Source organism: Oryctolagus cuniculus, chromosome 7 (assembly GCF_051225735.1).
Source record: "Oryctolagus cuniculus isolate XC-2025 breed Fujian yellow rabbit chromosome 7, ASM5122573v1, whole genome shotgun sequence".
Taxonomy (NCBI): Eukaryota; Metazoa; Chordata; class Mammalia; order Lagomorpha; family Leporidae; genus Oryctolagus; species Oryctolagus cuniculus.
Window position 1 is genome coordinate 112,217,194 of NC_142873.1, and position 26,779 is coordinate 112,243,972.

At 41.3% G+C, this 26,779-nt stretch overlaps 1 protein-coding gene across 26 annotated transcripts in view; it reads right to left on the reverse strand.

Moving 5' to 3' along the window:
* NFIA (nuclear factor I A) overlaps nucleotides 1-26,779 on the reverse strand; it is a 620,032-nt gene that overhangs the window by 176,423 nt on the left and 416,830 nt on the right. For all 26 annotated transcript variants that reach the window (XM_051857696.3, XM_051857695.3, XM_070078406.2 and 23 more), the window contains one exon: nucleotides 24,301-24,366. In XM_051857696.3, the coding sequence (XP_051713656.1) occupies nucleotides 24,301-24,366 (66 nt within the window). The remainder of the gene's footprint in view (nucleotides 1-24,300; nucleotides 24,367-26,779) is intronic.

The following is a 26,779-nucleotide window of genomic DNA, read 5'->3' on the forward strand; positions in this document are numbered from 1 at the left end:
TTTTGTAAAATTCCAGAGCTTAACATAACTAGTAGCTATTACTGCTCCTACCCATAACATGTAAGACATGATCATCAGAGATGGATTGTATTCTATAGGTAAGCATAGTTAGAACTGTGGGGTAGAAAATAACCATGGATACAAATAAGGAAAGAATATAGTGTCACTTTTAGTCGTTTGCTGTTGAAAGGATCAGGCATGCTTGTGGAGCTGATTTTTCTATAAGCTCTGGAGACACTTACAAAATAAGGATATACTCAAGAACCCTTGATATTTGAAAATTCTTTGATCTCCTGAGCATAGGACTCAATATCTAATTTTAAAATACGCTTCATAATGAAACAGAAGTAAAACCCTAAGAGATGGGAAATATTTTTAGTGACAGTACTGGCCTGTTTGTTCCTTCCTTTCTGGTTATTAAACACAACTGAGCTATTCACCAATAATCCAGGAAGCACAGAACTAAGACATTAACCAGCTTGTGTTCCAAACTAAGAGGAGGTTAAAAACACAGCATTGTAATACAAACACAGCTTATAAGTACAGCGTGTGTACCTACTGTTCTGCCATTCCAACGTTGAGTCGCTGTACAAACAAGTCTATCTTGAGGAAACAGACTGGGTAATTTTCCATTTGGACTGTTTGAGATTTCACCGAGAGCCTCAAACTTGCAGAAGTCTGTGTTGCCAGACATTTTCTTCACTTCGTTATCTGCAGTTCTCCCCATTAAGGCTTCCCTTTAACAAGAATGCTTTTCTTAAAGGTTGGGCTTTCAGCAAAAGCTTTTTTTTCTACAGACATAGTGATTAAACTAAAAGAAAAATTAAAGAGGTAGTGGCCCCCAAATTCTCCTTTCCGTAGCATAAGACAGACCCAGATCAAGATTTCAAATACTTCAGGCTTTTCAAAGCCCAGAGGAAAGTTCAAAGGATTGGAAAGGAAGGCACAATACTAATCAATGAGAAGATCAGGATGCAAAATTGCTGTAATGGCAGTAATTGCTGATAGTGATTTGAGGGATCTTGAGAGCAGTTAATAGAGCATGGGAAGCTGTAAAATAAGGGAAAACTCAGCACTTAGCACACAATAGGGAAGCCCAACTTCTCGTAGCTTCTGTAAACTCACTGAAGGCTCATGGACAAGTATCAAGAACAGAGGAAGAACCCTGTTACAGAATTATTTTAGATATGCATGAAAGCACCGTTTCATAAGCTTCAGGTCTCAAAAACTTCAAAATACATGCTTGATAAATACATATGAGTCCTCTTTTAGAGTGATTGTTATTGAGAGGGAAATAAACTGGATCTTATTTTTAAAACAAATGCAACCACTTTGAACACAGAGATGTTTCCCCCAGTAAGTTTTTAAGTTATTAGACATTAAATAAAAGCCAGTTCATCTAAGATGGGTAATGAGGTACTACAATATTTTTAAAGTATTTTCTATTTATTGAACACTAGTTATATACTGAGCACTGTGCTAAACAATTCTTTTCTGCATTATCTCATTTAAAACTCTTAATAGCCAAGAGGTAGGTGTTATTATTATCCACAATTACAGACAAGTAAGCCAAGGCTCAGAGAAAAAGAGTCCCTTATCCCACAGCATAGGTATTAAATGGTTGCGCCAGGAATGAAAGCCAGATTTCTAGGTTTCTAAGTCAACGCCTTTTCTACTAACATTCTAATTGATTGATTGGTAGGGTGGGGTTAAGACTTATATTCTGGTGACAGTGAGTCAAGGGCCATGTTGAACTCATAGTGTCTTGGACTTAACACTGCTAAGAGCATGTGAAAGTGAAGACTAAAACATGAATGTCACACTTGTAGGAAAGCACTGTGCCTTCCTGCCATCCCCTCGTTGTACCTTGCACAGGTCATACCACACCACTTGGTGACCTTCCAAGCTCACGGTGAACTTTCAGACCACACTGTGCCTTTGGCTGTGCTATTTTATTGATCTGGAACATGCTACTCCCTCTACCCTCCACAAACAACTTCTCTGCTGGTTTGAAATTCAACTTTCTACTCCCCGTCCCTGATGTCTGAATGAAAGCATTCCCTCCACTATATTCTCAGAGCACACTGTCTATTTCGCTCCTAGGGCACTCATCTACCCTGCATTATTATTGGTTGCATACTTGCCTATCACCTACAGAAAAAGAATGAAAGGACTGCATCCCAAACAGCACTGTGGTACCCATGTGTCTTTAAACAGTGCCTTGAACACAGCAGGCACTCAATAAATGTTTCATATAGAGTTAAAATAGGAAACTCAGGTACTACTACAGCAACATTCATTTCAAAGGAAGAACTATTCCCAAAGGAACTAGGGAGTATTTTTGCTCACTCTTATTTTTGAAAGGATTTTTCAGACAGCCTAGCACCACTGCAAGAAGGTAATGGGGCTATTTTTCTGTTTAGGAACCAGCGGTTTAAGTAATGTAAGCTATGGATCAGTGGTTTGCAACGATGGGGCTGATCGAAAGACAATCACACTCAGCACTGCTAAGGTTAATGGCATTGCCTCTTATAGAGGAAATATAAAAGTGGAAGACAGGGAAGAAACCAATAAAAACATTTACACACACCTTTAATGGTATGCAGAGCAGAGCCCACTTACTTGAATACCAACTAATGAAAACATCTTGAAAAGAGAATGATTTTTAGAGAAACCTTTTAGCTACAGGCCCTATATTTATAGAGCAAGCCTTTTAAATGAATACAAGGTTTAAAAAAAGAGAAAATTAAACTAGTAATTGTTGTGATTCATTGCGGTTCATATAACTTTCATCACGCCAATGAAATAAATGAACCATTTAACCAAAGGAGGCTCTTCTCCACCAACCTATGTCATGGGTGTTGGATTGTAAGGAAGAGCCTCCTCGGGAGGTGCCATACAGCAAAAAGTAAATACAATTGCCTGGGAATGACTGAACTGATGTATTCTGCCACACCTCTACACAGGCCCAGTTGTAGACTTTGCCGGGAAGGGGAGGTGAAGAAATACAATTCAACCAGGAAAATGCATGGAAAGGCAAACACCACAAGGCCCTGCTATTGTATGTAGACATTTTGCTGCCTTCCTCCTCGTTTTAAAGAGTGATCTGTGGCTGGCTCAATAGGCTAATCCTCCACCTGCGGCGCCGACACACTGGGTTCTAGTCCTGGTTGGGGCGCCGGATTCTGTCTTGGTTGCTCCTCTTCCAGGCCAGCTCTCTGCTGTGGCCTGGGAAGGCAGTGGAAGATGGCCCAGGTGCTTGGGCCCTGCACCAGCATGGGAGACCAGGAGAAGCACCTGGCTCCTGGCTTCATATCAGCACGGTGCACCGGCCGCAGCGGCCATTGGGGGGTGAACCAATGGCAAAGGAAGACCTTTCTCTCTGTCTCTCTCTCTCACTGTCCACTCTGCCTGTCAAAAAAAAAAAAAAAAAAAGAGTGATCTGTGGGGGGTCTGGGAGACACAGGTATTTGGAAGAGAGATTATGATATGGGAGTGGGAGTAGAACTATAGTCTCTGAAGCAGAGATTAGACTCAGAATCAGAAGGTGCTCAAAACTTTCAAATTCTTAGAAATAATGTGTCAGGGATTTAAAGTCTATGCTTGACAGACCTTTCCCACCAGTGGCTTAAGAAAGAAGATGCTAATATTTCCTTTTAAGATCATGAAATACAGCTAAGAACTGCCAGAAATAATTGTATCCCTATAGCCCCAGTGTCTAACAAAATCTATTTATTTGCCAAAACAACAGGCATTCATGGCTGCAGCCTGCTTGGTCTCTGAACTAACCATCCTTTGAAAAGAAAAGTTTAGGTAAAACACAGTTAAAGAGGATTTACATGCCACTGGGGTGGAGATACTCAATGCAAATAAGAAAAAAGTCTGGGAATTCATGGGGCTTTAGGAATGAATAAATCACAGCTGATCTGAAGTCAAACATTGATAACACTAACAGAGCCTAAAGATCTCATAAATGTATTCTGGAGCCACTAGAACCTCAGTGTTATAAACTGTGGGTTTTATGTATTTTTTGTGTGGGCAACTTAGGATAATTTTGGACATTTGTATTTTCTAAAATCATCTTTGTGGGTAAGTGTTTGCTGCAGTGGTTAACACATTATTTGGGAGGTCGATGTGCCACATCAGAGTTTGTGGGTTCAAGACCCAGCTCCACTCCTGACTGCAGCCTCCTGCTAATGTGTATCCTTGGATGCACCAAGGGATGGCTCAAAAAAGTCGGTTACCTGCCACCCATATGGAAGACCTGAATTGAGTTCCCAGTTCCTGGAAATCTGGGGGCAGGTAACAGCAAATCGGAGCATGTCCTCTCCCCTCCCCCCCCTTTCTTGCTATCTCAATTAATTTATTTAAAAATTTTAATTATTTTTTAAAATATATGAATGCCAGATTAGTTCAAAATACCAGGTGGAAGTATTGCCACAGTCAACACAAAAATAAACCCTTCAGTGTCTTAGGACTGTCCAGGCATGGGGGTAACAAAGTATGCCAAGCAGTAAAATATGTTCTTCATGAGAGAGGAACACTGATTTCCCATGCAACAGCTTTGCAACCATATTCATCCTGAAAAGGGTACTACTGGCCTAGGGAAAAATGAGTATATATATTCATTGGCTCCCCAGCATTTTTAAGGAGACTAAGGATGAAAATGAAAGAATTCTGACGACCAGCAATTATGACAGTAGCCATTTTATAGATGGCTTGTTTGCTTATAACATGCCTTCAGATATGTTGTATCATTGTATCCTGACTAAAATCCTCAGGAGTGAAGAAGGGCAATAATCATGAGTCAACATGGAGGTAAAGCACCTTTCCCAAGGTGAAGTGCAGCATGTAAGTGGTACAGTCAGGGTCTGAACATTCTGGAAGCACTTCACAGCTAGACAAGTGACAGAGTCAAGGCTCTGGCCCAGCTTTCCCGTCTCCTCAAACCCATGCACCTGTGGAAGCCCAGATTCGAATATGACACTCTTTCTTTCAATAATCAGTTTCCTCCAAGAAGAAAAAAATGATCACGCTCATCACTTGTTCAAACTTTACCCACCACCTGTATATTATGAGGTCATGAAAAAGAACAAGGAAGAGAGGCATCATGTCTGGTGTTTATGTTAAACCCATATGACGTGGATACGGTCTTGCATTCACACAGGTGCTTGCTTAAGCTGTAATTTTATTGTCTCCATTTGCTCTGCTCAAGCTCTCACAGTGCCAAGATCCTTTCACGTCAATCGCCTGTGCTGTGAAACAAGCATTTATCTCGCACTCTGACTAGCTACCCCCAGTGCTTTCTCACATGAAATCGTCTCCCAGAGTGGTGCACTTAGCAGAGTCAACGGCTATGGACATATGAGAAGGGTGTGGTGATTAAAATAAGAAAGAAAGAAAGAAAGAAAGAAAAAAAGATGGCCATGAAATGCAGAGCTTAAACTCCTGCTACTCCTAGCAAACTTTTCATGCCCTGCTTCAAAACTATCTTGTTGGGTCTGCAACCCAGGGCACTACAGGCATCAGAAGCACACACCATAACACAGCAGGCCAAACTGCAAGCTGCTTGACTGACAACGAAGTACTGAATACCCAGGTCTGCAAAGCAGATGGGCTGGGAACACCATACTCCAAACAGCCCAGTGTATAGGAACAACCTAGCCTCACCAGCAGCAGGCTTCATAGAGAACACATACTGCGTGCATACTGCACCAGAGAACAGGGATGTAATAAGGTGTAAGACATTCACTCAGTTCTGCACTTACAGTACATACTCATTGAACACATACTCTGTGGTAGGCACTGTACCAAGGAGAAAACAGTAAGCGAAAAAGAAAAACAGGGGCCAGCACTGTAGCCTGCCGGGTTGATCCACCACCTGCAATGCTGGCATCCCATACAGGCGCCGACTCATGTCCTGGCTGCTCCACTTCCAATCCAGCTCCCTGCTAATGGCCTAGGTAAAGTGGTGGAAGATCTCCCAATTGTTTGGATACATGCCACCCATGTGGGAGACCCTGAAGAAGCTCCTGGCTCCCGGCTTCCGTGTTGCCCAACCCTGGCCATTGCAGCCATTGGGGGAGTGAACCAGCAGGTAGAAGATCTCTCTCTCTCTCTTTTTGTATTTCCCTGACTTTTCATAACTCTCTCAAAATAGACAAAAACATTAAAAAAAAAAAAAAGAAAAAAGGAAAAGGAAGACAGTCCTTGGCTTCATGGAGTTTACAATCCACTTCAACTTCAAATTTGCTGCTGCAGACTTCATTTAGAGACTCGCAAAAAAAGTCATATTAAAACTGCAATAAGGGGCCAGCACTGTGGCGTGGTGGGATAATGCTCTGGCCTGAAGCGCTGGCATCCCATATGGGTGCGTTAGAGACCCGGATGCTCCATTTCCAATCCAGCTCTCTGCTATGGCTTGGGAAAGCAGTAGAAGATGGCCCAAGTCCTTGGACCCCTGCACCCGTGTGGGAGCCCTGGAGGAAGCTCCTGGCTCCTGGCTTCGGATTGGTGTGGCTCCGGCCATTGCGGCCATCTGGGGAGTGAACCAGCGGATGGAAGACCTCTCTCTCTGTCTCTATCTCTCTCTGTAACTCTTTCAAATAAATAAAAATAAATCTTGAAAAAAAAAACTGCAGGCCGGCGCCGCGGCTCAATAAGCTAATCCTCCGCCTGTGGTGCCGGCACACCGGGTTCTACTCCCAGTCGGGGCACCAGATTCTGTCCTGGTTGCCCCTCTTCCAGGCCAGCTCTCTGCTATGGTCCGGGAGTGGAGGATGGCCCAAGTTCTTGGGCCCTGCACTCGCATGGGAGACCAGGAGAAGCACCTGGCTCCTGGCTTCAGATCAGCGGTGGCCATTGGAGGGTGAACCAATGGCAAAGGAAGACCTTTCTCTCTGTCTCTCTCTCTCTCTAACTCTGCCTGTCAAAACAAAACAAAACAAAACAAAACAAAACAAAACACCTGCAATAAATTGACTCAAAATTCTTAAGAAGTGACTTTCAAATTAATTTTACAACTTTTGGTAAATGAAGGTAATGATTTTAATAGCTTTTCAAGTAACTTTTTGCTTTCAGTTTATTTATTTACTTTTGGGAAAGCAGCAAGCCTAAGAAAGCAAAGTAATCACGCAGCAGAAGGACTGGTGGACAAAAGAGCAGGCATCAAAAGGTCTCAGCTGTACCAATCTATGTGTATTTGAGGCCTTTCACTCTACTTCTGCAGGCTTCATCAGTCCTGGAACTAGTGCCTGCAACAGGATCTGGCACACAGAAGACGTTAAATAACTAAATATGGGCCGAATGAATGAATGCAATATAGGAAGACTTAGCGTGAAGATTTTTACGGTTCACTGTAGACATCAAGGCACTGGAGATGAGAATGGTCAAGTAACAAACATGCATGTAACGTACTTACGGCCCAAACAAAATCTCACTCTAACTAGCGTCACAGTGGCCAAGTGGACAGTAAGACAATGAGGGACTATGAAACCTTCTCACTGCATTGCTCAGGCTTGAATTGTATTACAATTTAAACTCAACGCATGAGCTTTCTCTGATTCTGACTTAAGAGGCTAGTACCCTGGCTAGCATATTCACCAGTGCCATTGTAAGCCTCCTCTTCAATATTTACAGAATAAGAGGCAATTTCAGTTGGGAGCTGTGAGTACCTGAGATGTTGACAGTGTGGAAATGCCAGTCTCTAAGCAAAGGCTTTTCACACACAAGGAAGCTGGCTGCAACTGTTCTATAAATGCAGATGCAAATATCCTTGACCAGAAAACCTTGAGCATCATGTTCTGAGAATGTTAGTGAGATTACATGAAGTTCTTTTTAACTGTATTAGTTTCCATCCAACATCTACTAAATTGAATTAGAGTAAAGTGGGGAAGGCCTAGGTTCGAAAGGTGGATGCCAAAGAAGTCACATTTTAATTTCGTCTCCATCTCTCACTTACAGATGCTCTCGAGCTGTCAGCCGGGCAGTCAGCGAGCCTCATTCCAAGGGAAACTCACTGGGTGACCGGCCATCCAAGAATTAAACAAGATCTGACTGCTGTATCAGAATCTGTTCAGAAGCACTGCGCCTTAGCCAAGGCCAGCTGCCCACGCTGGGGCCTCTCTGCCCCGGGCTTTGATGCAGACTGCTCCTTCGGCTTCGCGAGGAGCTCACACCTTCCCCCTCACTCTCAGAGAAACTGAAAACCTCACTTATTATTTTATCAAATTACCAGAACCCACTAATTAGGCAAATAACTTCAATGCCACATTTCTGATCAAAGAATAGACTCCAGTGGTGAGTATCTGGCCAAGGGGTTCAGATGTCTGCATCCCACAACAGAGTGGTGGATTAAATTCCTGACACAGGCTCCAGACTGCACCTTGATGCTAAAGGAGACCTGGGAGTTAACAGGTGATGGCTCAAGTAATCAGGCCCCTGCCATTCCTTGGAAGAGCTGGTTGAGTTCCCAGCTCCTGGCTTTAGCCCCTGCCCAGCCCCAGCCCGTGTGGGCATTTGGAAAGTGAATTTGCTCATGGAAGCACTACTTCAGTCTCTCTCGCTCTCCCCCCACCAAACACTTACAAATCTAAACAAAAATAAAATAAAGAAAACTCCCAATAATGTTAGTACAGTAAATTCCTTTGTACAGAAGGAGACAGTGAAAAACCTCTGCACGGAGAACTGCATAAGGGCAAGGAGAGGCTCAGAGAAGAGAGAAAGAGAGAGGACAATGGCAGAGTGGCCTAAGTGCTTTTAACAAAGACTTGTTTAAAATCATTGTCAAGTGGCTTATGTTTTCTGAGACATTCCCTCTCTAACACCATTCCCCTACAATGTCACCAAAGTTAGCTACACACGTAATTTCTGAATGTATGTAGGGCAGAAAGGGCTCAACACAACATCTGGGGCACAGGACACGGAAGACAGTGCTGTACGGCTTGGGAGAAGATTCTATAAACGAAACTAACTCAGCAGGCCCAGGAACTGAGAGCCAGAAGGAAAAATTCACGGAAAGGACTTCCAGAAACACGAAGAAATCCCGGGGTGGACTCCAGAATTCCTTTCATTGTGAAACTGGTTTCTGAGCTAATTTAGATGGGGGGGGGGGGGAGGGCCTGGGTAACATCTAGAAGCTTCTATGCACTTTAGTATTTAAATCAAATATCTATTAAGCTCTACTATGAACACCTGTAACTCTATTACTATTGACTTCTGCAGAGCCTTTATCACTTTTTACTTATCTCCACCTTATGCCCAACACTATTCAAAAACCTTCTAAAGATCATAGTTACAGTTTGGGAGAATATCTGCCTAAATATCTGTCTCTGTTGCCAGAACGTGGACTCCAGGAGCACACGGACATGTCAGTTCTGTTTATATCCTCACTGCCTGGCACAAGGATTAGCATGTTAATAAATATTTGTGTGATCAGGAAGAGATGAATTGGAAAGAGAGTGAATAACCCATAATATTATTTTCCCCTTAAAAGACTTTAAGTTCCTGGGAACAAGATTCAGTCATCATATCATATACTCATTCCGTATAGTCATTCACAAACACTAGTTTCTGGCCTAAAGGAGGAGTCTAGAATAGTGGGCTCTTCAAAACACACATGAGTGGTACCTAAAGAAAATACTGGCGCTCCTATTTACATTAATGGTGCATCTTCTGAAGCATAACAATAAATTAATTCTTAATAAGGACTCCACTGTACTGACATTTGATGGTACCAGTATCACACGTCACCCACATATGTGAGACACCTCAGTGGAAATGTAGAATTCCGAGCCCTTCTTGTTGGTTTCACTTGTGACAACATTATTGCTTTCTCTTTTTTAAAATGCTTACTTTTATTTATATGAAAGGAAGCGGGGGAGAGAGAGAGAGAGAATGAATCTTCCATCTGTTAGTTCATATCCCAAATGCCTGCAACAGCCAGAGCTAGGCCAGACTGAACCCAAGAGTCCAGAACTCCATCCAGGAATCTCATATGGGTGGCAGAGGCTAAAGTACTTGGGCCATCATCTTCTGCCTCCCAGGATGTGCATTAGCAGGAAGCTAGATTGGAAGCAGAGTAACTGGAACTTAAAGCAGACACACTGATAGAGGATCCCAAGCAGTGGCTTAAGCTGTGACACCACAACACCTGCAACAGTGTTACTGTTTTCATCAGCTGGAATTCAATGAAAAAAACTGATAAATTATCTTGTTCTAACTTATCAACTACAACCACCATAATTATATATCATTATTATATATTATATAATATTACATATTATTACACATTATAATACGTGTTCTATATATTATATTGACATAATTATGCAACCATAATTATATGTCATTATATGCTATTGTTATTCCCTCACCTCAAGCTTACAATTTCACTGGAGTAGGGGAACAAGCCATGTAGAAAATACATTGAAAACCTAATGATACAGATAATTTGAGGTTGTTATAGTTGCTGAGTATAAAACTTTTCAAAGTGCTTCACTATTCATTATCTCTGCTTAGTCTCAAAGTTTTCCCAAGGAAGACGAAGCAGCACTTACTCACCTGCTGACCATGGGCATGTGCCTCAACCACCCTGAGAGCCTCCTCCCTCATCCTCTGCCTGTTAGAATCGTTATCCCCAATTAAGACAGCACACAACCAGGTCTCACTGGCTCTTGCTTTTCTCCTCTGTTCTCTTCCTCGCAAACAGAAAGGTAAAAGCTGTTGATCACTGGTCTATAGCAAGGCGTTCCGTGTCTTCTCACCATTCAGGACCCTTGTAAGAATTTCCTCAGGGAATCTGGTTGTCAAACTATTTAATTTACTATGTTTATGAAATACTGGATAATTCATCTCTCTCCAACCTTTTATTAAATGAATCGAAACCCCAACTGCCAAACTCTGTTAAGTACAAGAGAAACAGTGAGTTCACCAGCACAGAGTCAAAAGCAAAAATCTCCACCCTCTGCAACTTCATCTAGAGCAGGAAATGCATAATGTCTTCTAAGATTATTCCTTTGGTCCCTATGAAGGACTACCACTTGGCCAAGTGTGTGCTAAAGTTTACTTGTTTTCATTTCATGATATTGATGTACAGATCCACCGGAACCAAAAGGACATACCTATTCTGTGCTTCTACTTAGAAACTGAACACTTAGGAAATGTCTCAGACACTGGCTGATGCTCAGACAGTAACGTGCCTTGCTTTCCCCTTTTCTGTCATTAAGGACTTTACTCATAGTCCAAAGCTATAACAGTGCTGAAAAGCTTTCTAAACGGACAGCATTTGCAGTTTTAATACAAGATAAATCTTTCCATGGAGTTAACATGATCTGTGAATGGGGGACATGCTAGGAGTCAGATATCCTAACGAACTTGGTCTTCCTCACTTGAAATGGAAAATTAACCAATTCTTTTATATAATTCAGAAATGTAAAATGAAAAGAATAAGGTGCAAATTTCTATTGAACTCTCCAAAACTTCGAAATGGAAATAAACATTTTATGTTTCCAATAAAACAACATTCTGACATCCTTTGCAATGGAAACACTTTCAAATTTACTAGCAATTATAATTGTTTTATGCCTTCTAACAAACAAAATGGCATCTGGTATAAATACCTTACAACTAATCTCATTTTATATTTTCTATCTCCAACAGAAAAATCAAATATAAAGTCTAGACTATTGTTTAAAAATGTCTATTAAAGAACTTAATACTTGCAAGAGTCATGACTATAGGAAAAGAGTAAAGAATGTTCCTTTTTTTAAAAAAAAAAGTCCATAAAAACATTATTTTGTCTGAAAAAATTTAAGACCAGAAAAAGACGAATTTTGGTACATGGCTCATGTCCATGAGGCAATGAGGAGGATGAGAGAGAAGGTGGCGACCTTTCCGGTGTATCCACATGATCTGCTCCCAGTGCTGGGCCCTTTCTGCCTCTGTACACACGCACATACACAGAATGCACACAGAGACAGTCCTGCCACTTCTGAGGACGTAGGTGAGCCTGTGCGTGCCTGAACTAGGCTGAGGCGGACATCTAGAAAGATGAGATGAAGAATAAGGGAAGAGATGGTAATCCTGGAGGAGAGAAAAACAAGAGGAAGGAAAAGAAATGTATACAGTCTGAGCTCAAAACGCATCGGGGACAAATGCACGTTTCCAGGGAAAGTGAGGCCATCCTACTTTATAAATTAGCAAATGAAAGTCCAAGAGTTTAAATTACCTACCCAATTAAGTTAAATTCCTTACAAAAACAGTAAGCTACAGAATCTGAGTTTGAATTCCATATTGTGTAACAGTACAATGTAATGGTTAGGCAACTGGACCCTGGAATTGTAGTGCGTTTGAATCATTCTTCCTGCCTTCTTGACTGTGGGCAAGTGACTTAAATTCTCTGGGCTTCAGTTTCCTCATCTAATGGTGCACACCAGCAGCACTTATCACCACAGGGTTTTATTAAGATTATAATGTAACATGTAATAAATGCGTAACAACAGCATTTATCTCTATTGGATTGTACTTAGATTAAATGAGACTACGAATATAGAATCTGTAGCACAGTGTATGGCTCCGGGAGCTGTAAAAATGAACCACTCTGATTGCCAAATGCAACGAACACAGTTGCCTGACAGCTCCAAATGTTCCCTCCCTGAATCTATCACATGTTCCTCTGAAGATCATGCTCCCTCTCTGGTGCTGGATACTAATTAACAGAGGCCCCTTTCTATGGAACACAGAACTCTACAACAGGTGATTCTGGCCTCTGGCCTTTCTGTTGGTCTGGCTAAAACTCTCCAGATGTTTACCGCTGTCTGAGATCCGTCCCTTCCCCGCTTTCCCAGGTGTCAGAGGTGTACTTCTCTCTGCTTGTTCTCTCAGCGTTCTCTCGCTCCCTCCCTTTTGTATTTCATAGGTGTTACCCCAATATGACTTTTGCACATCTAAGCACATGAGAATATATTATTCTTGGAGGAGCCAAACTAACATATTGGCACTCAGCAGGTCCACACTGAATGTGTGTTACCATGATTATTATCACCAAAATTACCATTTTGTCACCAAACGCAATAGTTTGACCTTATTTTCTAAAACTGCTTTCCTATGACTATAATTCTTTCTTAAAGTCAGAGAGTTCAAAGATCACAGCAGTTTTTCTAACATCTTTAACCATTGTCAAACCTAGAAAACTGATCTCAATTAAAAATAAAAACACAGAGATTTAGCTTTCTATATAACACATGAAAAATATGACATTTTCTATATTGAAGTTTATCTGAAATATTACTGGGCTCCTTTACATTTGAGTGTAGAATTTCCCAGAGCTCTATTATTTGACTGATTTTTTTATTTTTAATCATCTTTCTTGAGGCGAATAGTCTGCCAATAACTGGATATTATAACAAGATCTATTTGTTTTGTGTTTGCTTTGAAAAAGTGACTCACATGCTGTCCCAATGGCTTACTCAATTAATATCCCACTAATTAAACTTACACACTGACCTGCATAGGTTGAGTGGCTCTCAGCTACTATACTGTACCTATTGACTTTGTCTTACAAGTGGCTTATTGTTCCAGAAAACTACTGGGCGAGGTACCAGCAGATGGAGCAGGAATGGAATTTAAGGAGTCAAATCAGTAGAACTTGGTACTACTCACCTCAGGTTTCATTTTCAGTGCGTTAAATTCCAGTGGTTTGACCCTTTGTGATCACTGAATCAACCCAGACTAACCAGCTTTTCATATGCTGCTGTAACTTCTGTCTATGCAACCTCCATGAGAGTGTATGGAGAACTAGGATTGGCTGCCAGATGAAATAGAGGATTTGGTTTATATAAACAACAAAGACTTTTTTTGGTACATCTCATGCAATACTAAAAAAATAATCCACTGTTTATCTGAAATTAAAATTTAACTCAGTATTTTGTATTTTTGCTAGATCTGGCAACTAGTAAGGAATAAAATCAATCTTCACGGCTGGCGCCGCAGCTCACTTGGCTAATCCTCCACCTGCGGCACCAGCACACCGGTTCTAGTCCCGGTTGGGGTGCCGGATTCTGTCCTGGTTGCTCCTCTTCCAGTCCAGCTCTCTGCTGTGGCCCGGGAGGGCAGTGGAGGATGGCCCAGGTGCTTGGGCCCTGTACCCGCGTGGGAGACCAGGAGGGGGCACCCGGCTCCTGGCTTCGGATCGGCACAGTGTGTCGGCCGTAGCAGCCATTTGGGGGGTGAATCAATGGAAGGAAGACCTTTCTTTCTCTCTCTCTCTCTCTCTCTCTAACTCTGCCTGTCAAAAAAAATCAATCTTCACAGTAAATATACTTGAGACCTGGGGGTTACAGTCTAATGGTGTCTTGAGATAGGGGTGAGGCTGAAATCCCACAGATTTGGACCTATTATGAAAAAGGAATTGTTTGCACAAGTGGGTATGTGAAAACACGTAGGCCATGCAAATAACTCAGCTTTTAGTAATACACATATAAGGGAAACGTTTAGGGGTACTGAAAGATACTGCCACCACAGATGAGAGAATCTCATTCCTTGAATATGCTATGAATTAAGCCTTTGTCTACAACTCCACACTAAACTCTACGCTCGCTTTTCTTACCACTGCACAGCAACCATCACATTGTAGGGGTTCAGGTCGTGTCTTTGGAATCAAGGAATGAATGGACTTAGCATGCACATTCCTCTGCAGAACACATCATGGCTTATCAAGAATGTGCCAACCTTGCCTTGGCCCACAAAGTTGCAATATGGTTTAGCTTCCTGCTATCTTCATCTCCAGCTGTTCTCATCCTCACCTGGGCCCCTCAAGCAAGACCAACACCCTTACTGCTCGTGCAGATGCATCTATACTGCAGATGCCTTTACACTTAACCTTCCATCTTTCTAGAGCAAAAGTACCTAAAAAATGCAGAGTTTTCTTTGTCATCTTCTGTAGTCTTAGCTCAAATGTCAACAGATCAGAAAGGCTTTCTCAGACTACCCCATGTAAAACGGTACCCACATCTTCTACTCTGTATCCCCTTCTTGCATTATTTTCCTCCATAATGTTAATATCTGCATATATTGCATATATGAGGGCCATTCAAAGACCTTGTGGAACTTGGCATTGAAAGGTAATCTTGTTTTGGTGCAAAAAATCTTGAAATGCACATGGTTTTTAGGTAACAGACATTTCCTATGACCATTCTGAAAACCCCTCATATATTAATTTGCTGTTTGCCTCTTGTTCTAAGAAGGAGAGCTCAATTAAGAGCAAGATTGTGCCTGTTTTGCTTAGTGTGATTCCTAGAACAATGATTCAAGGATGCACTTGATAGATAAATATCTGTTGAATGAATTATGTCTCTGCCCCTTTCCTAGACTGTAAGGTCCTCCGGGGCTTGATATGTGACCCATATCTGTAGTTCCTCAACATACCCAGTCCATACTCCAAAAGCACCCGGCAGATTCTTAACAACCATCTGCCGAATTGCTTGTGAGAAAACTGAGGTACTCGTCTTTAAATGACTTGAACAACTTCTTTTCCTTTTTACAGACGCTCCATGTCAGGCTTTTCACAGCAACTCTTCTTTGAGAATCTGACTTATTCAGAAGCTGTGACTTGGCTTCTCCTTGTTCATCCCTGAGTACACCAGGACTGCTTGCTGAGAAACTCTCTGGTTGCAAAATACCTATGGAGATCTAGGAAAACACGGACTCTCCCTCGCGGAGGGATGGTTGGAATGCTCTCCGCATTTTGCTGGGTCTTGCTGCAGCATCCTTGACACTTCTCTTTCTTGGAGATGTGCCACATGATGCCTGCAGATAAGGCATATGAGACTCCCTTGTTCCCTTTGGGTTAAAATCAACCAAGTATAGAAATTAACAACTGCGATAGGGCAGAGCAATCTGCTGTAAATACTACCCCTTCCCCCACCTTTATTTGCAATTTCCCAGTAGATTTCCCTAACAACAAGCTAATGCCAAGGGGGACTGAGTTGCCAGGAGCTGAGTAAAAACTGAAGAAGAGGAAAAGAATGAGGGAACCATAGGTAGAAAAGGTGCCAAAAATCCTTGTGGCCACATGAATTTTTCTAGCAGGCAACTAATCAATCTGGATTAGTGACTCCAAATCCTCAAATAAATTATTTATATTACATTCAGTTTATTAATATTGTCCACAAATGTATAAGGCCTTCCAAGAAATAATAAACAGACTTGAAAACAACAAAATCACATTCAAATGTCAAATCAGAAATGACCCTAAAATTTGTGACAAGGAAAGCTCATCCGCTATTCCTGGCACCATTTAGCTCCCCTGATATTTCGCCATGCTGATACTTAATTGATGGAGAGAGGTGGAGACGTGACCGATAGACGTGGTCTTTCCAAGGCACCTCTGTCAGAGGGTCCTATCATACTGGTCCCAGGCTTAGATCACAGGGAAAATGGGGCCATAGCAGATGGAGCCCCAGCCACACACCAGGGGCACCTTCCTCCGTACTGTGATTAGATGACAGCTCCTCCTTTGACGTCTTTTCTGAGCCCAATTCAAATACCACATGGATCGTAACTGCTTCCTATTTTCATACTTTTAGAATCTAGATCTAAGGCTATATTTGCACAATCCTGCATAAATAACACACACTTAAAAAATGGGTCTCTACTGGGGTAGGGACACAGGCACAAATTAATTTGAGGACCAGGAAGAAATCTCTTTTTTGTCTTCTGGGCTCTGTGACTATCTGTGAGTGAAAGGCTGGAGGGTCGGAGGGCTGGGGGAGCAGAGGGAGAGGGGGTTGGTGAGGAGAAGATGCCTGAAATTGAGTGAGGGGAGTGAGGTTTAAAACATTGCCTAATTTGGCTGCCAGCCAGCCAGCCAAGCACAAGTGTGTCTGGCTGGCTATCCTCCGTGTCTGAGACCATAACGTACCATAATGTGTGAGGGTACAACTCCTTCTTCAAAGCTACCATAGTCCCCCTCCCCGTCTGGCAGCTGAAGGGGGCTTTTACACAAGATCCTGTGGGTAGAGTTCAGCATACAGCGGGGCATAATGCCGGTGGAGGAAGCCCCCAGCCTCACCTGTCCCTTACATTTCACGGGGAAGACCCGATACTTTCCTTTATCTGGAGGCATTTCCAAGGAGCTTCTGTAAACCATGATGGGTCACACCTGCTAACAATACTTCAGAAAGCAGAATTCACCTAGTTTCCAACTGAAATTTCAGATCAAAGCTAGTTTCTTCATCTCTTAAGGAAGAGAAACTAGCTCCACCGCACTGCTGAAAATTCATCAGTCAGAATTTAATTACACAGATCTGGGAACCAGAAGGCATTTAGATTTTAATGTCTCCCTGAGTTGGGACCTTTACATATTTTAGAATATTGATCATTACTGTTATTGCTGCTATTTTGGTGGTCACTCTACTGTGTCTGTCCCTGCAGGGTTTTTTGAAAGAATACTGCAGAGAATAACTGTGGCTGGGTAATTATAAAAGAAAGTCATGCAAATTATGAAATATTGATAAACTGTATTTACAAGTCAATGGTGCTAGAAAGCCCCTGATTCCCCAGTGAGATGGGAATCGTAAGGCTGGTGCTGTGGTGTAGTGGGTAAAGCTGCTGCTCCAGTTTGAAATCTGGCTGCTTCAACTCCAAACCAGCTCTCTGCTATGTAGAAAGCAGTGGAAGATGGCCTAAATCCTTGGGCCCCTGCACCTGCTTGGGAGACCCGGAAGAAGCTCCTGGCTCCTGGCTTTGGAATGGCCCAGCTCCCCATGTTGCGGCCATCTGGGGAGTGACCCAGTGGATGGAAGATCTCCCTCTCTCTCTCTCTCTCTCTCTCTCTGCCTCTGCCTTTCTGTAACCCCACCTTTCAAATAAATAAATAAATCTTTAAAAAAACAAAACTGCATTGCTTCTGAATTGCTTCCTAAAATGACCCAACTAAATGACACATTAATCAAAATGGTTCCTAAAACAAGCATTAAGTCCATCAGCAATGAGTCTCAGGGTTTGTGAGTATCAGTTTTATTTTGCCTTCCTACTATATGAGTGCATTAATACCGTAAAACATGCATCTACTATATATTTGAGGAGGTGGTGAAGACAATTTAAAACATTAAGCAAAGGGCCTGCAATATTTACAGAATATAATCAGATGAAAGAATGTTTACTCAAAAGAAAAACAGAAATTTATAGTTTTCCTATTTTACCCCCAAATCACAAAATGAATCTTATATATAAATCTTAAGTCAGGAAGTCAGTAGTCACAGACCATATCTTGTAAATACTAAAATCTTCACAACATGTGAAGAAGTGAGTTAAATGATAGCTTACGAAACACTGACAATTGTGGCTGAACACAAGAGCATTCCTGTTTACCCATCATAATTTAGCAATGAAACCTACTTTAACAACTCAAGATAGGAACGACGTAAGTGGAGACAGCAAACACGAAAGCTAAATGCAACCGATACTCCAGGGTGACTTTCTCACTGGCAGGTGGAGCTGGAAACTTTCAACATCTGGAGCAACTGATTGAAGGCCTTCCATCGAGTGCAAAGGCCCATCTGCTGGGGGGGGGTTGCCACCAACAGTCCTGCCACTCTGAGAGAAACGAGGAGGAGCAAGCAGGGTGAAGCCCACAGAAAACAATCTAGCTACCAACTGTGACTTCTTGTTATCAGTATCACATTTTAAAAATCACTAGGAAGTTAGCAGGCTGTGCAGGTGCTGAGAGACAGTAAATACAAAAGAAAAACAAAACCCATAAGAACATAGCTTTTTTTAATCCAGTAAGCAAATCCCTTTTTTTTTTTTAAGCTAAGTGTGCTTTCACTGGTAACAGTGAGCGCGTTCTGAGTGCCCACGCCGGCCTATGCTGTTGCCTCAGACACTGACTCACTGAGGCACCGCAGCAGCATGCCTTGATTGACAAAGGAAGACTATCAGATGAGCTTTTTCCTCACTAACCACCGACCCGGTGCACCACAGAATGCAAGCTCTGGGGGACTGGGGGACTGGGGGACTGCTCACAGGCCCTGGATATATTGGGCAAGCATTTAAAATGCTCTCTCTCATACATACTTTCAACAGTAGCCAAAGCACACCTTGGAAATTCACGGAGGTGGCAGAATAGATGTTTTAAGTCAGAGTCCAACAAATAAAGCTTAAAACTACCAGGAGCTCTTGAATAGCCAGAGAGGGGGTTAGGCAATACACAAAGAGATTAAATGAACGGTGTCGGGGCTGGGAACTTGGATTGCATCTCCTATGATTTGCAGGGTATTCATACAATTCACTGCACCTGCGCAGGGAACAGGACCTTGGACTACTCTCCAGCCCCTAACTTTTGCTTCCCAGCACTTTTGGTCATATCTGTATTTTCGCTCATGTGTCTACATTCAGCCTTCTCTCCATACCCAAACTGGATTTTTAGCTTCTTTAGAACTCCTCCTCTATACTTAAAAACCTTTCAGTACACCAACAGTGAGCAGACACTCAAAAAAATTATTTTGGGATAATAATAATGTTTCATCTACTAATTAAATGTATTCATTAAGCAAGTAAGTACCAAGCACCTACTAAGTTCGAAGCATATAGCAAGGTGCTGTGTAAGATTTGTTTTTTTAAGGAATTTGTCATGAATCCTATTCTCAATAAAATTGTGATTTTTAAGAAGCCAGATTCTATTTGTTTTTTTTTCCCCCTAAGGAAAAACTCAGTTAAAATTAAAGATATCTAGGAGGAGCCCTTCTATCTAGAATCCTCTTAGGTATTCATTCTGAAGATTCCAGCAACTCTGAATCATTTTTGCAGTTCCCTGGTTCTCAAAAGTCACAGGAGTTGAACAGAATGGAAGGATGGGACTGACTAAACAACAAATAGATGTGCCCCAATGGGATTGTGGGGATTTAAAAAGGAAATCTATGTCTGACATTTCAGGGCAGAGTGGCTATCTACAGAAGATGCCTCTAAAAGTCAGGTTTCCTGCTGACACCATCCGTCTTCCAGTCCAGTGCTCCCAGCTTTGGACCTCTCGTACGTGTGTATTCATCATAGATCAGAAAAGCTTTACCTGGAAAGCAGTACTGGTCATCTTTGAGTCCTTATAGTGAACCACACACTGTTCTATTTTGTATGCATATTCTCATTTCAACACTCTTGAAGTAGGATTTCAGTGTTTCTATTTTACTGAAAAGTAAACTGAGATTGGAACAAAACCTTACCTAGTCACCCAGCTATTATTTTATTTGAACTCCATTCAGCTGGATACCAGAGGCAGAATTTCTTTCTTTCTTTCTTTTCTTGACAGGTAGAGTGGACAGCGAGAGAGAGAGACAGAGAGAAAGGTCTTCCTTTTCCGTTGGTTCAGCCCCCAATGGCTGCTGCAGCTGGCGTGCAGCGTCTGGCGCACCGCACCGATCCGAAGCCAGGAGCCAGGTGCTTCTCCTGGTCTCCCATGCGGGTGCAGGGCCCAAGAACTTGGGCCATTCTCCACTGCACTCCTGGGCCACAGCAGAGAGCTGGACTGGAAGAGGGGCAACTGGGACAGAATCCGGTGCCCTGACCAGGACTAGAACCCGGTGCGCTGGTGCTGCAGGTGGAGGATTAGCCTAGTGAGCTGTGGCGCCAACCCAGAGGCAGAATTTCTAACCATTATCTTATACCAATTTTGAATTTCAGAGGTTCTGATATTTTACCTATGGGCTTCAGGTAACTCCTCCAGAATTCCCATCTAATGCTCTAATTGGGCAAAGATTTATTTTCTTTTACAGTTGAATCTTGAGGGACTACAAATAAAGACAGCTAAAATTCCACCCAAAAAGCCAGACTAGTCAGACAAGGAAGAAACAGCTGCATCCACTTTAGGTAAAGTTACATGGCCTAGTTTAAGGTTTTGGATGAAACAGCATGTTATCATCTGTCTATTCATTCTCTATGGTTTACTAGGGAAATACTAATCGTTTCCATTACCTTTCACAAGAGCTAGGATAAAAAGAGGATTCTTTCCCCTTGCATATATGTATACATAGGGGTGAGTAATGAGTTTCCACTTTAGCTGCAGAGTAGTTTGTCACTTGTTCATCCAGCAAGGTTCTAAAACCACACAGTGATTTGGTAGCACACCAAGGAGAATTTCCTCCTTTAAAACAAACAAAACCTTTCAGGAATCATCAAGTCATCTTCACAACCTGGGATAAAGAAAAAGAATTTTCTCTCTCTCTTTTTTTTTAAGTAGGGAAGACTTGACTTTAGGGGGGACATAAAGGGGAGGGGAGTAAAGAGAGAGTGGGAGTTGAGCCCACCCAGATAGAGGGCAGGGGTTTGAAACTAGGCCTCATTCCCAAGAATTCTCCCTTGACCAAAACTAGAGGAGAAAGCTCTGTAACTCATGTAAACACCTTGCCCTAAAATCTTCCCTGAGGCGCTTTAGGGATATTATGTCTTCAAGAAGAGATAAAGTAATATTTTCTTCCAATATCTTTATCTAAGATTGAAAAAAGATAGAGGAAACTGAATAGGCTGATGTTTCTCCCTTTAGGATTATCTAAGATAATTTAGCAACTTCCACCTCTTTTTCTCTGAAATAAACAGAAATTTGAAAGGTTGGAATATATTATTTTTCCTCCTAGATATTGATACTTTCTTTCTTTCAACATGATCTCCCCAAAATGGCACTCCGAATGCTTCAGGTAGCACCAACCAATCTGGGGTTAAAGGAGAAGTTGGCTAACTTTTCTATGCCTTTGGCCAAAAAAATCCAGGCTCAATTCTGGTTGCTTTTTTGGAGTGGAAACACACAATATCAGTATTGCAGGCAGCTCCAGAAAGGCATGCCAGGCCTCTCATGCTCTCAATTTATATTTGCATGTGAACAGCTTGTCGGCCATTTTATGAAGACAGATGAATTGCAGGCCTGCTAGAGGGGTGGCCAGACAGGAAGATGTGAACTACACACCCTGACAGCCGACGGTTCTTTTAAATGAAAAAAATAAAGACTATCTCTGGACATCCTCTTCAAGGAGATTATATACAAATGTAATATATGAATGTAATATATGAAAGAAGTGAAACACGGAAGATATCATCTGTAAGTCAAGTGGAAATAAAGAATGAAACTAGATTATAAATATCACTCTTTAAAGTGTCAACAAAGAGTAGATATGGCTGTAGAAGGCACTAAAAACAAACTTTTAGAGGTCTCCCTTGTTATTGTTGGTTTTGAAAGATTTTTTATAAAAAGATTTATTTATTTGAAAGGCAGAGGAACAGAGAAAGAGAGAGAGAAAGAGAGAGAGAGAGAGATCTTGCATCTGCAGCTCACTCCCCAAATGCCCACAGTAGCTAGAGCAGGTGAAAGCCAGAGCCAGCAACTCCAGCCGGGTCTCCTTGTAGGTGGGAGGAACTCGAACACTTGGGGACATAATATGTTGTCTCCAAGGCACATTAGCAGGAATCTGGATCAGGAGTGCTAAGTAGCCAGGACTCTCACCAGGCACTCCGATATGGGAGAAGGATATTCCAACTGCAGGCTTAACTATCTGTAAAACAATATTTACCCCTTAAAAGACAACTCTGATAAAGAAAATGCCACCAAAACAACCAGATGGGAAGAGGAATAGCTAGATGAGCTCATATTTAATGCCAGAGCCCAGCATTGTAATAAAGAATTTCCAAGGCTTAGGGAAGGAAACTAACTCTGAAACATTAGTGACAGCCTATCAGATGCATAAGCTCTGCTCTCTGTCCTGGAATACCAACACAATCCAGTTTACCCCTCATTTCCAAAAGATCAGATGGAAATCAAAATGGAAAAACATATGGAACAACCAAAGGAATGAAGTTATTCAAGGGAGTGAAAAACAAAGTATGGTAGGGCTGTGTTGACAAGAAAAATAATAAAATTCATAGTAGATCATAGCTAACAATTTTTTAGTATAAACTATGAAAGATACTATTCAAAGCATGTTATATATATATGGAATTTTAATTCTTTAACAGGTAGGTAAATTATTATCCTACTTTAGAGGAATAAGACAATAACTCGGGAGGCTATATAATTTAGGCTATGTTATAGACATACAGAATTTCAACACAGGTCTGAGCTATTAACCACAATACCATGTTCCCTTCACAGGCACTCAAGATAAAACATTCAAATAATGCCTTTAGTTCTCTCAATATAGAACATCCTAGAACTTTATGAGATGATGCTGTGCAAGTACCTAACACAAGGTACTGCTAGCTCACATCTGTTTTTATTGAAACTGATGGGGGCTGGCACTGTAGCTCAGCAGGTTAAAGCCAGAGCCTACAGCGCCAGCATCCTATTTGGGAACTGGTTTGAGTACTGGCTGCTCCACTTCCAATCCAGCTTCCTGCCGGTTCTGCTGGGAAAGCAACGGAAGATGGCCCAAGTGCTTGGGCCCCTGCACCCATGTGGGAGACCTGGAAGAAGCTCCTGGCTCCTGACCTTGGCCTGGCCCTATTAGCTGTTGCAGCCATTTGGGGAGTGAACCAGTGGATGGAAGATCTTTCTCTCTCTCTGTAACTCTACGTTTCAAATAAATAAATAAATCTTAAAAAGAAAGAAAGAAAGAAAGAAACTGATGGTGCTCTGGAATCTAAAATTCTACCCTGTAACAATTTTTTTTCATTCTTGCAGTACATTCCACAAATTTAGTATTTTATCAGATCCTACTATATTCACATATAAAGTATGCATTCTGTTTTAATAAAATTTCTGCAACAGGAGTTTATATATTTATGTCATTGAGAAATGTAATGCTTTCCTATACTCTCACTGTTTTACTATAGACAGTTTAATGTAGAAAGGTCCTTCAAAGGCAAACTGGTTTCTTAAAGCAATGATCAAAGAGCTGAGCTCCTACAAGGCCTCAAAAATAACTTGTCCGTGAATGATCTGAAATCACTAGTGAAGGTCATGGAGTACTTGCCATTTTAAAAGGAACTCAAATGCAATGAAAAGGCCGTGGTTCTTCACTTAAACAATCTGACCTGATAAATCAACATAGCCTCTCACAGTTGAATCAGGTGATGAACTTTCTTGGGAATTAGGGTCTCTTGGCCATGCAGGTAAAATTGAGAGAGGGGCTTGTGGGTGGTGAGGGTGATCCAGAGAGTAAAGGATCTGCCTTCACTAAGGATATCTGAGTTGTCTCCTCGAGTCCGCAAAGTTGCTTCTCCCACGGGTCGCCCGTGGGGCAGACCCACAGATCTTTGCACTCGGCTGGGTGCTGGCTGCCGTGCACTCTGCAAGCACCAGCTGGAGTCCCAAGCTAGACTTACCATTCTCTGGTTGGTCCTTTATGTCAGCGTCACTTGGCTGGCTGGGACTTTCAGATTGACTTGAATCTGAAAAACACAAAAATACAGCCAAAAATTACAGGGTCTGTAAGGGAAAGCGCTTCGGAGGCGCCAGACTTTCTCAAAAGGTTCAACCTATAAACTAAGAATGAGAACGTCAGAGAAATAATATGATGAACGGGAAAAGGAAAGACAGAAAGAGCAAAGGAAGCGGGGTCGGGGAGCAGCCGCCGCTGGTGTCATGAGAGAGGATGCGGGGTTGTGTTGACACCTCCGGGGGTGTTTGCTTTGTGCCCGATGAGAACGTGAAGCTCTTGAGAAAGCATTCTCCTACAGGCACCCTTTCCCAACTGCTCTCCATGTTTATACACTGGAGTCTGATGAAGACTTCATCCTTCATTACACACATCTGAAGCTTGATTCAGAACATAATAAAGTGTCACAACATATTTTGAAGCTGGTATATAAAAGCAACCCCAACAACAGTAACAAGTTCTGTTGCTATTTAGCTCTGTATTAAAGCAACAGACTAGACAGACTACACCACTAAATACTGGAGTTCTAATACTCTAGCACATGGACTTGAAATAAACGAGGAACTCCAAGGAGACCTCCTGAAAGCAGAGTTTCCCCCACTTTGGAAGGATCTCTCTTCTCCTGTACTAATGTGTTTGGGAGAGCCTCAAGGGGCTTGTTAGCAAAAATAGGTTCTTGCACTCCTTTATAGAATTAAATTGACTTTTTATTTTAAAAAGTGTAATCGGATTTTCAAACAAAGAATTAATTTAATTAATTTTTGAATGGGATCACCTGAAATAAGGTGACAGTTAATTTTAAAATTAGATAAAATTTAGTTACATGGAAAGAATTTCACAGTATTAGAAGCAAGCATGTTGATGTTATTTTTTGGGGGGAGAGAAAAATCAGGCCAAAGTTTTCAAGGGGGCAATTTTTTATGTAAAGCAGCTTTGAAACAGTTTATAACACTATTTAAAATTTTTAAAAAACATCTTTCTATCTGTAGAAAGGCTTGATCCCAACTTTACCTCAACAACCAGGGTTAGAATTAGCCATCTGAAATCTGACCACATTTCAGCAAGGTCAACGCAAGATCAAAAGGTCATGACACTTAACTGTGATTAAATTGAAAATATTACTTCTGTTGCGACAAGTGATGCATTACTATCCTCTTTCTCGGAGATACTGCAGAAAGAAGTAGCACTACTACTGACCTTACGTCCAGAAATACTAATTTATTACTTAAAAAGACACCCTGCTTTTAGGCAAGTGAAGATTTTAATTATAGGAAAGGACTATCCAGAAAAAAACTATTTCAAAATTTCAGATATTCTTAATCTAGTGACTACAGCAAAAAAAAAAAAATCCTATGTTGATCCAAAGGTTCAAATAAAAAGATGTAAAATGGTGAATTTTTATTTAGGTCTGGCAAAGTGACAGCTTTTATCATGTTATAACAATTGCCATAGTTAAGACACAAAGCAATATGTGTGTGTGCGTGTGTGTGTGTGTATAACCTTTAGAGAAATCCTTCAGAATAGACTACAAAATTAAATAAATGCCTGCACTAAAAACTGGACATACAAACAGGTTTATATTGGATCATATGTGAAATTTTAACCACATAAAACAGTGTTACATTTGCAGTAAACAATTTAAAATACAGCATGAACACCTCTTTCTCTAAGGAAAGATCCTGTAATTTTGCCATTAGAAATGATGAACTAAATATTTTGAGAGAGAATTCAACATGCTTTAGGAGAAAGACATATCACCGTTATTTTTGTCCTGAAAACTCTTAAACCATTAGTATCTATAATTAAAATTAAAGCAAAATATCTAATTACATTTTAGGGGAAGTTAAAATTCTTGATCATATCCAAAACAGATATATAGAATTTCACCAAATACAACATTTTCTTTGGAAGAGTACTCGCAAACACAATTCTCTATTCGAGTATGATAGCTTAGTCAATATTCAACTTCTGGGTGTGATATCTTTATAATTCATCGCTTCTCTACAAACAAATGGAAAACCTTTTTATCTCAATTAATTTAGGTATGCAACAGCCAATGCCTTTTCTGATATTTATTCATGAATATCAAGGCAAAAAGGGGTAAGGAGAGACTGAAAACATTTTTGTTGAATAATCTGAAAATAGACTTCTTTGTTCTTTTCACTTTTCGTTAACATTTGGTTTGCTTGAGTCCCTTTATAGGAATATAGCTAAATTACAGAAAAGATCAACAGCAATGAAAGATGACTATCACATATATTTAAAGATGGTTTAAAACTCCAAGCCAGAGAAAACAAGCCAACCAACAGCAAAGGATGGCGTGGCAAGAAAACGCTCAGACTTGGTCTGCAAGGGGCCGCGGCGATAGAAGAGGCATCTAGCCAAAGTGAAAACGGTATTTAATTTCTCTAGTTTCATTCAAATGC